This window comes from Neodiprion fabricii, chromosome 4 (genome assembly GCF_021155785.1).
Source record: "Neodiprion fabricii isolate iyNeoFabr1 chromosome 4, iyNeoFabr1.1, whole genome shotgun sequence".
Lineage (NCBI taxonomy): Eukaryota > Metazoa > Arthropoda > Insecta > Hymenoptera > Diprionidae > Neodiprion > Neodiprion fabricii.
In genome coordinates, this window is record NC_060242.1 from 22,193,023 (window position 1) to 22,207,800 (window position 14,778).

Consider the following 14,778-nt stretch of genomic DNA (forward strand, 5'->3'; position numbering starts at 1 on the left):
CCTGCTTTTTAGTGATAGAGTTCACCTTAGAAATAAACTAATCAAGTAGATGAGTGAAATTACGGGAAACGTGCGAGCCGATAACGACGCGATTAGCAATAAAACAATCGCCAATTTTCGGTATTCGACTGGTGAAAGTAATTTTTTAGTTGGCACAATAACCGCCGTTATCGTAAAGTCACACTTTAATAAATCATGGAATCGGGAAAAAAAATGAATTTGCGAATTCATTTTCGATTTATTTAAAAAACTATAGTCCAAGTTACGGATGGCTTGGGACTTTGACCTTTCTTGAAACATTATGGTTTGAGTAGATGCTTCCATTTGTCTACTATCAATAAACCGAACAAAGAACACCGGTTTGGTGTCCCCCTTCGAATTCGTTGCAGCTCATGCATGTTGTAGAAGATTGAAAACTGAAGAACACGTATTATTTGCCATCGACGAAAAACTATTTAAAAAGGTGAAAAGGACCCCCAAAGATGGGCACCCAAGGGGGTGATTGCATGTATTTGAATGAAATTAGCGCTAATATGTTTCTATCGATGAACGAAACGTTTCAACGTTTGTTTCATTCAAATACATCAAGGCGCTTCTATTTCCCCCCTTGAAGTCGTTTTTCCGCTAAAAAACAAGACGTGTCTTTTAGTTTTCATTTTTACACGACATACATGAATTGCAACGAAAGCAGAGGGGGACATTAAAGTGACGTTCTCTGTGAGTCGTGCAGATTTGCACCTCTTAGGACTGAACCGTATAGAACGATACATTGTGATTCGACTTACGTGTAGTTCGAATTGCGTGTGTATGACGTACAATATTATGCAGGAGTGAACGTATTGGAACGATGTATCCCCAGTCTGTTGAGCATTTTACCGTGACTCGCTATCATTCTGTGCAAGGTTTCGAAATATTGGGAATTTGAATTGCGGATAAATTGAGAATAACATTAAATATCACGAAACTGGCATAACACGTACGAAATACGTAAAAATCCTGTATTCATACAGCAATGTATCTGATATCCATATCAGAAACCAGCGACGACACGGATCATAAAATAAATACAAATAAGACACGATGATGTGGAGATGGAGAATTTCGTCAAACTCTTTGGTGTTATTCCACGTGGATTTTTATTGAACATACGCACATCATAAGGTAATAAAAATGGTCACTTGTTCCAAGTGCGGGTTAATGGTAAATCTACGTTAGTAAAAAAGAATAAAAACAAACCGATTTACAAATAGATTCGCGCACTTTCTGCCAACCGTTTGCCTTGGATCTGCATTACCACCCGTGACCGTAAGCTAGCCCGTGTCCCAGACCGAATCCTGAATATCCTAGACCATGTCCCGAATATCCTAAATTATGTCCCGAATATCCCAGACCGTGCTCGTATCCGACCCGGATAGGGGCTGACAGGATTGGTCCACTAGAGATGCTGTGAGCACCGTGAGACACGGCGACGGGTGCGGCTATCGTGTGATCCACTGTGTAGGCCGGGGCCGCTACGTATCCGTGTCCAAGACCTGAAAGTTCACTTTCATCAGGTTATGTGTGATGTTTATTTGGTCACGCCAACTCGAAAAATACCGTCGAGCGAGTAACAGAATACAAGAAAATTTATGGTATTAGACGTTCCTTTTTTTTTTATTTATGTAACGATAATTTTAATCGGTGATTTAAGAAGAATTTCCAGTTTGCGGTTACTTCATGGTCCACGACTATTTCTATTGTATATCATTAACAACGAATAGAGTTTCGGGTGCAACACCTTATGCGAGAACGAATTTTGGAATTATTATCGGAAAATGTGGTATGTGTAACTATGTTTTAATATGGGATCATTCGTACAATATTTCTTGTGTGACTGCTGCAATAATTTAATGTTAGTAGGTGTTACAGCTGTGTACTTGATGGACAGATTAATTTAATTAGAATTGCACTAAATTGTTATATATTCCTGTGGGATGAACTTTATCTCCAATTGAGACAATTTTAGTGATAATAAAAACGTGCGAAACTGGTAAATTATCAAAAATACTTTAGCTTTTGTGCAAATAGACCGGAACTTTTCGTACAACTATAGTTTCTCGGCGTTTCTTGTAACAATCGCAAAAGTTTACGGAAAGCCATCAGAAAATTCGATAGCTTTTGAGAGCGCAAAAAACTTGGTCACTGTTATTTACTAATCGGTGTTCTCACCACTGTAACCGTAACCACCCAGAGCCAAGCCTCCGTGAAGTCCGTGGCCACCGTATCCTCCGTATCCCAGCCCAAGAACTCCTCGCTTATCCTGTTTCTTTGGAGCCTTAGAGTCCTCGCCACAAACGGCCGAGGCAAGGGCTACGATTGCCACGAAAGTCTGCCGGGATGATAAAAAAAAATGTTTCAGTCTGTGACTGTATGGTATCAACGTATACCAAGGGATTAATTATTATGTAAGGGAGGCGTACGCCAACTACGATTGCATGGATCACACGCGATTTCTGATATTACAAGGATTACCATAAGACTGCAAATATTACACGACGATTACGCGGATCGCAAAGAGATCACGAGAATTACAAGGGATTATAAAGATAAGACGATGAATACAAAGAGATTGCAAAGATTGCAAACGATTACAAGTCGTTACAGAGAATACGTGAAATTACGTTAGATTACATAACGTATGTACCCCAGATTACAAGAGTGATTACTTACTGTATGGTATTTATTGTGTTTTATACTCGTATTGGGTATCCGGCTAATTCAACCAGACCATATTTTATGGTTGTACTCGTATTTATAGTTCTCATATCAATATATTTTTCTTCGACGAACGTCTTCGAAATGTCTCTATTGTTTTGTGTATAGTTGTCGTGAGTTTAACTTAGAGAACACACTTTTCGGTCAAAACTTAAAAACGCAAATTCAAGTATACTCGATACCGTTCATTTCAACACGGACGTTCATTTTTTTGGATGAAACGACGAAATGCGTTGAAATGGAGTAAATTTCTGGAACTCTGGGATGTAAAAAAAAAGTCTAACTTTGCATTTCCTCAAATAGCGTAACACCAACTTTTGAGAAATTTGACCTCTGCAATTATCTTCAGCGTAGTAGTACATTCAATTGGTATTAGTTCAATCGCGAATTAATTCATAATTTGAAACCAAAACGTGGCTCGATCATAAGTTTGAATTGATTCAACTGAAACAAGACTGTAATATACTCACTAAGGCGTTCATTTTGGTTTTTGCAGATGTCGGTTGGTGGATGGTTGCGGTTGAACTGATGTAGAATACGGTGATCCACCCCTTATATATACCGGTGGAACGTACACCTCGTCTATCGCGGGTAGGTGTGGCCTGTGTTTAGAGGCGACTCGGTGTGTCTTTGCGAGCATGTGTATGCGACACATTTCGGTATTTTCCCGGGTATCCTGGGTTCTCGGGGGCACAAGGTGGATACGTCGGTGTGACAGACGGAGCTTCACGCCTACAAATGCACGCGAGTACGACTTGTATAATGGAACCTCTGTAACGGAGCGTCTACAAGACTAGTCGGAGTGCGGTGCACGCCTTTCTAAAGAGATTTTTCTCTCCGGACTTCTCACGAAAATTCTTTGTTCCCATTGGTCGACACGTATGTGGGTATATGGATTACATGCATGTGCACTCCAATCGTATTCTCTAGACATCGCGCTTCCAGCAAATGGGTCGTTTGAGCGGTTCCCAGTTTCCTCATCGTCTCACATTATACGGATCTTGACATTTCTTGGCAACTATTTTTCCTCTAAATATTGTAAATGACGATTGTTTCATTTTATTGCTAACCAAAGGTCGGAAGATATCGCAAATCGGTTACTATTAGTATCAATTGTTCGCTAAGGTTCTTAAAATGTTGATCAAGTATTACAGGAACAGCTTGTCGTTAGTCACATCGGTATATTGCACGTGTGGTTTGTAAGCCCGAGAAGATTAGTTTCTGTTGCAATTTGGTCAGGTTGAAACGTATAGTTTCAAATATTGTTATTTTTGGTTTTCCGGTTGAAAAGCGAATGCACATGCACCGTGTACAAATTTGAGCACTTTCAAATACTAGGGTGTTTTAATGAGCTTTCTTGTACCGCAAGCACGAAGTTTGGAGTCTCCATTAAAATCGACCCAACTCAACGAATCAACTTTCTGCAATATTGTTGATGAGGAAACAGTAATCAAGAAGCCCAAAAATTAAAAACGTTGGGAATCACATGGAAGTTTACCATCTGTATGCCATCACGAGCATTGAAGCTTACTGCATTATTCTATTCAAGAGAAATTTAACGCGTTTGTTCGCTAATTGTGGTCTTTTACATCAGCACCTTCAGTTAACAATTTCCGTTACGTTTGACGAGAAAAAAAATGTATACCTAACAATAAGTAAAATGGATGTTTTTCTATAGCATTGTGCCAGGTGGTACTATTCCTATCCACAGTACTGGAGATTCTGGAAGAACATGTTCAACTTTTCGCCAAGGCTCGTGCAGAGTGTTGTATCTATGGCAATAATATAATCGCATATTGGGTAAATCTCTACTAATTAGCCACGAGTACCTCAATTACCACGCATTGAGTGAGATGAGATGGAAATTGAAAATTTAACGAGACCGGTGAAGCATCTTCATTAAACTGTACCTACCGAATGGAGTTTTGCAACCTATAGGTTACTAAAATCTCTTTTAAGACAAAAATTAAGTCGAGGCAAATTGATGACCATTCGGAGCAATTAGGGTTATACGTATATGCATTGGGAAATTGCCTCGATTATATTTGTCACTTTCAACGTCTATGCGACCGTTCTTTTTGGTCAAGTTCGCACGATAAGTTGAGTAATTTTTTTTCTTCTAAAAAACAGAGCGTGCATCGAAAACTGCAATTCCTGATATTGTGGATAATCAAGTTGATCCAAATGATTTGAATGCGATGAATTAACAGATTTTTGCCCTATTCGTCCGAAGATTATGAAAAAGATTTTGTCAATTTAATGTACCGATTGCCGCTTTCCTGATGATATTCTTTTTCCTGACATTCACCGACGAGGATATTTTTCGTATGATTAACAAACTACGATTGCATATGCTCGGTTTTTTTTTTTTTGCAATTCTTTCAAGAAAATGTTTCGCCGGACGAAGGAGTGCTAAGAATTTTCTGGAAGTTTGGTAACTGTTTTCATTCCTCTCTACAAGCATTTTTCACCATTTCAGATTAGCGCTCACTGTTGTACACATAAACGATAATTTTACTCGAATCGCGAGTTTTCGAAATATCTTAATCGTATGCCCAAATCGATGTATTCGATGTTTTTCGAGGCACGAGCTTCAAAAATCTTAATTGTAAGTTCCGATCGTCACCAACGGACAAAGTGCTGTTGCTGCAATTCATCCGCGTGTCCCACCTCTCTGAAATATTTCTACCGACGTACTTTGCAGGGCGTTCGACAAAATGACATTTCGTGCACGATGCATTAGCCTTAGGGCTGAGTTTATGCCGCCATGTCAAAGATCCCGCGTAATGTGCACCCTATAACCATACAGCGGTAAAAGTAATGACGATAATGATAATAAGAAGGATATAGTTAATAGCGTAAACGATGAAGGTGGAAACGTGCAAGATATAGTCTGACAGTTACTTACAAGATAGAGGCGTTACGCATGTTCGTATATTTGTACACGATTGTGGATACGTATATAGGCGAGTATACGTATTACGTATGCATAGTTGCAGTTGCGGATGCGAGGCGATAGGTAATCCGGATCTCAAATTTCAATCGTGATTCAAACGACTTTCACTGTACGTAACGGCGTTGGTTTTCGATTGCAGAAACGCCGAAAAAATACGGCTTCGCTCACCCAAGTTCCTAATCGTCCCCATCGAATAATTGTTTACCTTTTGCAAAGATGACGCGATAAATCTTCTATGAATTCATAAGATTCACGAATGAGGAAAAAGTTCGTGACTTTGCTCAGCTACTGAACGAAATTCTCATTCGTTTTCAGATGTTCATTCTGCAGGAAAGTCGGGTTTCCTTAAGGATAGAAAATTTAATTCAAGCGCTTGAACATTCTCTAGTCTAAATGAATTTATTATATTCTGTTCAAACATACAGTTGAACCGTGTTGGGTATAGCACAGTCTCTGCAGTCAATTATTTATTGATAGCATTGAAGCACGTAACGTATATCTCAAGCAGGAGTATGAAAACTCGATCAAATTTTGAAAATTACAAAAACTGCAACATTGACAGTAGTTTTAGCATAAACGCACTCGCTACATGAAATTTCACTGAGACAAAATCGTTCGTATCATTTTATCTTCGCGATTATTGGCTTGTTTACACTTTTTCGATTGCAAAATTTCGGTTGTATACAAGTTAGATTCCAAGTTTGTACCATAGTTGTATACAACGAAAAATACATGAAATATTTCGTACCTATTTTTCAGATTAAAATTAACAAAAACGATAGAAGAAATTGAGCGAGATATTAATCTCTACGAGATATAAGTAACATTTCAACGAAGAATAGTATGGAATTACGGTAATAAACGTACTTCGCAACAATTATCTACAAGTGACTGTATGGAGCGAGTCTTGAAGCGAGTGATAAGTACCTACTCGACGTTTTCTGTCGCTAATTGTTCAATTATAGCCAGGAAGTTGAAGAGATATGTACAGAGAATTCTGCGCTCTTTCAAGCTACAGTCTTCTGACTTTACCTTTCCAATTTCGTTCTAAATTTTTTATAATGCAACATACCGCGCGAATTATTTTATTTAAAATACGCCCAACTTCATCTCGTTTCGAAACCAGGAATAAATTGTAGTACATTTTTGTAGGATATTTCGCATGGAAATAAATTTTTCTGTTTATTTTTTTCCAAGTCACCTGCAAGGCTGCAAAAGTAATAGAACCAAGTCTAAACTGCTGAGCATAGAAATGAAGAATCTCGATGTTGAATCTGAAGAAAATCAACCAGTTGCTAAACAATTGCTTCCATCAAAAATGGGAAGCGTAATTGTTTTGCATCATACGATTTCAGTTCAATATTTGAAACATCTTGAGATCTCGGCGTAGATAGTATTTATATCGCGGTCGATTAAAGAACCGCGCAGTTTAGACGACAGGTGCGTGTAACTCTTGAACGCTGATCGTAGAGCTTAATTATCTCGTTGTTGTAGGGCATGAGGTCGCTGCAGCCGGCTAATTACACATGGGGCCATTATAACGAAGCAGCAGGATTTATATATCGCGGTAAATGATTTCGTAAGATATAAACTGCTTTTTATCATCTGGGATAAACGGTAGGATTAATGCCCCGTGCGTAATTGTGCGGGCACTTAGTAACCAGCTATTGAACGTTACCGAGGGCGAGAGTCGCAAGTGCTAAAATATATAACGCCAAAGAGCATTGCCGAAATCAAATTCTATATCACTGCTAGATAATTTTGAAATATTCACTGAATTGATAACACCCGAAGGATATTTATATCAATGACGTGATATTTTTTCACTTCAGATTTATTACAGTAAATGTCTAAGTATTAAACGCATTTTGTTTTGCTGTATAAATTACGGTAATTTCTGTAAGTATAAGCGAAATATCAAAACTTCGATTGTTCAGATAATATTCAATCTAAAGTGTAAAAATTTATTTATTGAAACGCGTATGTGCATGGCAGAAATAATTGTGCTTCTAAAAATTCTTTCATGTCTTCGAAATTTGTTGGCAAATTTAAAAATTTGCGGCTATATTATGATTATTAACCATATTGACACGTGAGCCGGGTCACGTAGCCAAACCCATTGTTGATTTTATCGTCAATTTTTTTTCAGAAGTTTTCCTGGAATTGATGATACCAAATGTAGAAAATTTAAAATAGCGGAACTAATATGGTGGGTGGAAATGAAAAAAACTACCAGATCTACAGATATATAATTTTATAGTTTGCGATTTTTTTATGTTCTACATTACAGTCGGAAGTCGAGTTCAAGTTGAAATTAACTATTATATAATGAATGTCATAAATTATCTATGAGTGAGAGAGAGAGAGAGAGAGAGAGAGAGAGAAATTATAAAATTACAAACTGCAAGCCTAGATTTATAAACAGCCAATAATTATTTTATTCGAACATCAAACATTGTGGAAAGCGAAAATTCAATCTCGAAAGCAAACGAATACCTATATGTTTTGTCAGCAATACTCCATTTTATATCATCCACCCTGTATCCTAATACAGCGATCAAGATTTCTTCCGTTACACATCAAATACGATTCGTTAACAACTTCTTTAAACTCATCGAGTGTCGGCAATCTCGGATAAATATTGAATTCGTAAAGTATTTTCCCAACTTGTGAAAGGACCTCATACTTGAGTTTGGATATTTTACTTTAAATTGCAATTTAAATTTCTTTAGTTCAGATTAAATTGATAAACACTGATCCAAATTACACCTTGAACTTGTTCCAAATTTGTGACTAACAATTTTACATTTAAACTCAGGATTGAGTTACAATATAATTTTCATGTTAATTTATTCTATATGAGATTGATCAATGTTACGTGAAAAACGAAGAGTCTTAAATAATAAACGGCATCATTCGGAACAGTGCAGTTTTATCAAACACTTCATCGTCCTAGTGCAACATGGCGGACTGGACTGTCAACGCCGTTGATTTTCACCGCCTTAAAAGGGAAGTGTTTATTTTGTAGACTGCATACTCGCGGAAACATAAATATTAGATGGTCAAAATGTCACGATGAAAGATGTCGTTGATTACGTCGTTGGATGTAACAGTGGAAGGATTTTGAGTAGCTGAGGCTCAAGGTGGATAAGTCCGGTTCTCGATAAGTATTTTTAATTTACAAGGTACGTCGCATAGAGTCACGATACGGTAAAACGAAGGAAGTACATGTGACACGGTATAAAAAACTTAGAAATGTTTTGACAAACTCGATTAGCTTCGTTAGCTTGATTTCACACACAAGCACACAATATCGCGTCGTATTTGAGGAACTTTTGACGAGCTTTCACCTCACCGCACTAAAATCGAGAATTTTCTACTTTTCTGCAAAGTCAAAGCGATCGCGATCGTTTCCTGACCACTATCGGCCAGTGCAAACGTCTGTAGTTTCGGAATTAACCCTTCGAGAAAAGTTGTGTGGGAGTAAGCCGTAAATTTACTCCCGAAAACTTCATCGGGAATCCCGGCACGTAGCTTTCGTATTAACGCTGAACTTTAGGAGGAAAAAATTCAGAAGACAGGCACATGGAAGCCGTGACCTGCTCCGTGCCCGCCATAATTCAGTCCAACACCAAAGCCACCATAGTGGCTCCTAAATACGTTCACGTTATGGTCTTCGTCTTCATGATCCGGAACCGGCTTCGACACGTGTCTATGAACGATTATCTCGTGGATTTGGTTCTTCGGGGTGCGCAAGACGGCCCTGTTGCCTCCGAGGCCAATGTTCTTGTGGACTAACGTTTTTGATCGTGAGTGAACAAGGACGTTAGTTCCGTGCTCGTTTCGGCCCACCAGGACTGGCTTGTGCGCGAAGAACACCGTGTGGGAGTTGGGCTCTCCGACGATGAGGTTCCGGTGTCCCGAAGGACTCAAGACGAGGGGTCTGGGAGCGAGGACGATGGTTTTCTCCGAGGATCTATCGAGGACCAGGTGCTTCTGGTCAAGAACAACTTTTGCCGCGTGGTCGAGCAGGAGCTCTTTGTGGTCGACGACGACCCTCGGATCGATTTGATGGATCTTGTCAACGATGGGGAAGATCACGTGATGCTCGTTGTTAGCCAGATCCACGGGAATCAGGACGTGATCCCCGGCTGGATGTTTCTCGCTCGAAACTGTCGATGTTGTTGAAATTGTACGGGACTTTGACGTAACCGGAACGCTTTTGTGGATCACTCTGAAATGTCCGCCGTGGCTTGGGTCCAGCTCGAATGAAACTAACCCCAACTCTAACGGCGAGCGTTTTATATTCCTCGACGTCTTCACCTCGGGACTTTCTTGCTTTGTCAGAGATCCTCCGTCCACGATTAGGGTCGTCAGGAGAAGCGTCAGGACCTAAGTCAGTCGGGAAATATTTTCACATCACGTTTGTTTTTGCTCAAGTAAGATGAGGGAAAAATAATCAGTATGATAGATGGAGAAAGAGATCCGGTTATTGATACTCTTATCTGTTGATAGCGGGGCTTGTCAGCGACAGCAAATCAGAAATCGAACGCTTTCGAAAACATTCATTTACTTTTTCCGTTAATGACTTACGCGGTCTGTAGAATATCTCAAGATATCGCCGTGGCGATGAATAAAATATATAGGGTGTACAGTCAGGTTAAAAAATTGTGAGATCTAAAATATGACGAAACAGAGCCTTAAATAGTGCCACCGAAGCTAATTTAAATTCAACTTTGTATAAAAGTGTTACCAATAACGTATTTTTAGTTGAATCACAAGTTTACAATTTGGAAATTATTACGATTGTATACGTTGACTTTTTTTCTTTTTGCAACTGACGAAATTGGAAAAGACTTCGTCTCGGACAATTTACAGAAAATTCATTTACGAATAAAATGAGATAATTTTTAAAGAACCAGACGAAAGATGTGGACTTTTCTATGAAAAAATGGTGGAATAATGGGATTTCTTTGTTGTTGTTAATAACGAAGTCTTTATACTTCATAATTCGTAGTTGAAATATTTTCACCTGGATCACAGAGACTTTCTTCAATCAGATTCAACTTAATCGACTTCAGTTACCCTGTTTAACATTCGTTTTATGATGTTTTTGATTCGACTCATTTTTTACCTGACTATACGTCCAATACATCCTCGACACCCTCAGATTCTTTATTTATGCAACTGGCTGGAAGAAAAAAACGAAATGAACGAAAATAAGAAAACAAATAGAAGAAAATAATATTTGTGTATAAACTAAATGCGCCGTATTTGCCATGCGATTTGATTGCAAAATGGCGAAGCAAAATACCACTTGAAATGTGGAATCAAATACGGTTGAAAAGATCTCCGTTTGACATAGAAGGAGATAAGGAAGCATGAATTTAAACGGAAGAACCTCAATTAGGCAATTGCAGGTCAAGCTTATTTTTGTACAACCTTCTAAATATCAAAAGCTCACAGTTTTACCAATTTTAAATATTCTACGTAAAATGGTGTAGGCTGTGAGTAATAAACTCGTGTTTTCTTGAAGAATGTACGAATAATTTTACGAGAAATCAATTCCCACCATTCTTAATCACTTTGTTTACAAGCGCAATCTGTATAAATTTATTTGAATCTGTAGATGAAGCATGTATAGGCGTACTCGTGGAATTTACAAAAAAATCGTAAAAAAATGGGATATCTCTGAAGTTATTGAAATACCTGAGATTTTATACCTTACTAGCTTATAAGAATATTACCGCAGATAATAATAGGTAAATCCCTGGAGATAAACTCAAAACGAGTCCAAATTTGAACTATTCACGTGCAAAGTAAATTCGATGATCTAAATTAAAGCTGTGCCGCGGTATAACGAAAGTGCGGTTATAATTAGCAACGGCTGTAACGTGTATCAATAAACTTTCACACGTCATAATAATATAATTATATGACCGTGCGGTTTTCAGATCACGCAATCATTTGTAATTCTATAAGTTTGTCTATATTTCAGTGTATCGCCCTTGCTTTAATTACATCATCATACGATAAGCCGTTACAAATGAATACCAATTTATGGTCAATCACGAAAGTATTCTTGATCATCGGATATCATTTCAAGCAACCGTGTTACTTGAGCTGAAACATTATACAAGGTATGGTTAGATAAGTGCTGTCCATACGTCTGTATACATTTGATAAGCGTGAGCTATGTCCAATACAGATCGGAAAGAGTTGATAAAAATTTGGCAAACAAACCGAAAAAGAGCACGTCTTTATACAGAAAGGAGAATTTCGCTTGCAGGTATAACAGTTTTGAGGAATTTTCAATTACACAGGTTTGACTGTCACTGTTTATTTAATCCTCGAATATCAATTTCACTCAAAAATTCTTAATTTAATTCACGAGATTAACGACAGACGAAATCGTACTACGAGAACACTGCGAACTTACAAGTAAAATTTATCCTACGTACAAACGGATAATCGGCGTGATCTGCGATCGCGGGAGTGTCAGAAATAGACAGAGTCACGCAGGTAGGTACACATGCTTTCTAATCCTCGCAAAGATCGGAACCTTACAGAACTCGGGGCAACGCTTCGGGGCTTCGTGTACTTATCAAGCGATAGGCAGATTTTTCGCGATGTATGCAACGCGCGGTTGTTTGGATAAAAATTAGCGACACGGCTCGAGGACTTACTTTTAACGCGAACGTGATCATGCTGCACTTCGACTGCTGCCACAACGTTGTGGCACCAGCTACGAAACTCGTTTCAGCAAGTTACTTTACTTGTGATAAATTGATCGGTATATTTGAGGCGTAACGCGGCTGTAGCCCGTGTATGTCGGTGTATCGCGACATGCGAAGTGTGAGAGTGCCGATTTCGTGTGAACTTAGTTATACTCACACACGGCAAGAAGTGTACGCGCACAATCTAGGCTCTCGGTGGACCAGTTTTATTTCGTAAAGGAAACAGGATAGTCCATGCCACATGCAGAAGGTCTCTTTCAACGCGGTGAACGGAACGCGAAGTTCCATATCGGGTCGTGATTTGTTCGGGTAGCATGGATTTTACGGTGAATAAATCTTACAACCTCCGTCACGGGTGTTTTAAATTAACCTTCGCAAAAATCACTGTTATTGACCTATCGGTCGAATAATTACTTGATTGTTGTTGTCTTTTTTCTTTTTTTTTTTTTCTCTTTCTTTTTCTTTTGTTGCAGATTTCTTATCGTTGGCGCTCTAAAGATAATTTCAAGGAGTTCAATTTGGTTGTCTTATTCATTTGGGGTTTTCGTGTATCTGATGATGCAAACAATTCAAGGCATGAACAAAGCGCCGTACCAGAGGAATAACATCCGAACTGACTACGTCGAAAAACGGAATTAACTCGAATTGAAGACTCATTTGCATCAAAATATTTTTCATACATCAAAGTGTTCTCTGCTATTTCGACGATATATTATATATTTACGTATAATATTTTCGAATGTAAGACCCGAATCGCAAGGAGTACTTTGATGCATGAAAAATATCTTTGCAGATTTAAACTGAATGAAAAAACACGACTTTTAAGTTGGTGCAGTGCAACTTCCGTATTGCGCGGCAAAGGGTCAGTTTTTTTCTTATACATAAATCTCTGTGTAAGTTTTCAGTAGGAAGTTATTTGTGTAATAACAGTTCAAACGTCTATGTATAATACAAGTATTTAAAATCTACCATAAGTAGTTTTACGATTCAATCGTTCCGGAAGTTAATCTAATTCTAGAGCGTGACGGTCTAGATTTATACGGACAAGGCTACACTGTTAAATGAATGCAGTCGTAGCCGCGGGTCTACTTTTATACTTGAAGTGTTAGAAGCTGTTCATATGACCAGAACTTTTAATTATTATATCTATGATTATTTAGAGAAATTGGCACGTTTTTTACATGGACACTGTATTTTATATTTTACATGACTTGCGTATGGTTGCGTATAGTTCATGTAAAATGTTTGTCGAACGAATAAATTATTTGCCAAAAGTTGTTGAAATAAATATCTCTTGCGATTGAAAATTTTTTCCAACGATTCGGTATAAGTAAAAAGTGATTAAGAGACCTCAAAAACTTTGAAATTATAGCTGGAACAGTAAAGACGCTTGATAAGCGCATCGGAAAGTCCAAAGAACAAAGAATTTGACCATTAGAATAAATAGCTGAAATATAAAATCGGCTGCAAAATGAGCGTTCCGCAGCGTTGTGAACGTCATTTGCACAGTCGCGATTTTATCCCCGTGCTTATTCTCGGAGTCAGAAGGCATCGAGTCAAAGCACTAAAGGCTCAGTCGAGCTTGAAAACTTAATTCGCCATTGAAAAACGAATAAAAAAAAAAAAACCGGATTGCATAATTTTGCAAGCAGCCCGAAATTTATGTATACTGATTTCGAACAGCGTTCGCGAAGCGACGCGCAAAGGAATGATCGATCAATTTGAAAGAAATTAGTACGTAAAGTTATTGGAGGTGTCTCAAAAATCTGCAGAAAGACAATCCGCATGTGCCTATTTGTTATTCAGACACGGGTTGTTTTTCTAAGATTGCACGAAATCAAAAATTAGGTGAGATGAGGAAAAATATCACTGATACAATAAATAGCTAAAACAGAATATATATAGTTAGTACAGTAAATAGCTGAAACAGAGAAATACACGATTGGCACATTCGGTTTGGAATCGTTTCCAATGCGCAATGAAAATGCAGCATTTCATCTCAGAAACAGAAAACGTATCAAGTCGACGCACAAAAGGCAGCGGTCTCGAACTTTGAAACTTTGGTAATTACGGTTGAAAAGCAATTTGAAAATAGATCCTTTACGTTCTCATTGTGAATGAAGTTCGCGAAATCGACGCGCAAAAAGGCGCGATCGATTGATTCGGAAAGAGACACAACTTAAAGTAATTGGACTTGTCGCATAATCCTGTCGAAAGAAAATCCGCATCCGCGTCCTTACGATTCCGACACACTGCGATACGGATTCTTTTTCTCAGATACGAAATCAAGTCCGGGCAGGGGGTTGGGGGAGGATGAACAGCATGCATTGT

General features: G+C 38.4%; 2 protein-coding genes across 5 annotated transcripts; both read right to left on the reverse strand.

The window, feature by feature from the left end:
• Positions 1-1,117: 1,117 nt before the first annotated feature.
• On the reverse strand, positions 1,118-3,325 carry LOC124180097 (cuticle protein 65-like). The gene is made up of 3 exons (XM_046565182.1): positions 3,225-3,325; positions 2,209-2,368; positions 1,118-1,532 (listed from the first exon to the last, which is right to left on the reverse strand). Exons 1-3 carry the CDS (start codon positions 3,234-3,236, stop codon positions 1,291-1,293), a joined length of 414 nt encoding a protein of 137 aa, XP_046421138.1. The 5' UTR covers positions 3,237-3,325; the 3' UTR covers positions 1,118-1,290.
• Positions 3,326-7,685: 4,360 nt separating this feature from the next.
• On the reverse strand, positions 7,686-12,546 carry LOC124180083. 4 transcript variants are annotated; one of them, XM_046565136.1, is made up of 3 exons: positions 12,397-12,526; positions 10,845-10,901; positions 7,686-10,102 (listed from the first exon to the last, which is right to left on the reverse strand). In XM_046565136.1, the coding sequence occupies exons 2-3, from the start codon at positions 10,863-10,865 to the stop codon at positions 9,281-9,283; spliced, it is 843 nt and encodes a 280-aa protein (XP_046421092.1). In that variant the 5' UTR covers positions 10,866-10,901; positions 12,397-12,526; the 3' UTR covers positions 7,686-9,280. The 4 variants fall into 4 exon arrangements, with proteins under 4 accessions (XP_046421092.1, XP_046421093.1, XP_046421091.1 ...); XM_046565137.1 differs by lacking the exon at positions 12,397-12,526 and adding an exon at positions 12,150-12,366; XM_046565135.1 differs by lacking the exon at positions 10,845-10,901 and having other exon boundaries at positions 12,397-12,546.
• Between the last annotated feature and the right edge of the window lie 2,232 nt (positions 12,547-14,778).

Coding starts and splice junctions, on each gene's coding strand:
- LOC124180097 (XM_046565182.1), bottom strand. Junction 1,533..2,208: donor GGGTGGTTACGGTTACAGTG/GTGAGAACACCG, acceptor GTGAACTTTCAG/GTCTTGGACACGGATACGTA.
- LOC124180083 (XM_046565134.1), bottom strand. CDS start 11,800: ATGATCAAGAATACTTTCGTGATTGACCATAAATTG. Junction 10,103..11,764: donor TCGTGATTGACCATAAATTG/GTATTCATTTGT, acceptor CGACTGACTTAG/GTCCTGACGCTTCTCCTGAC.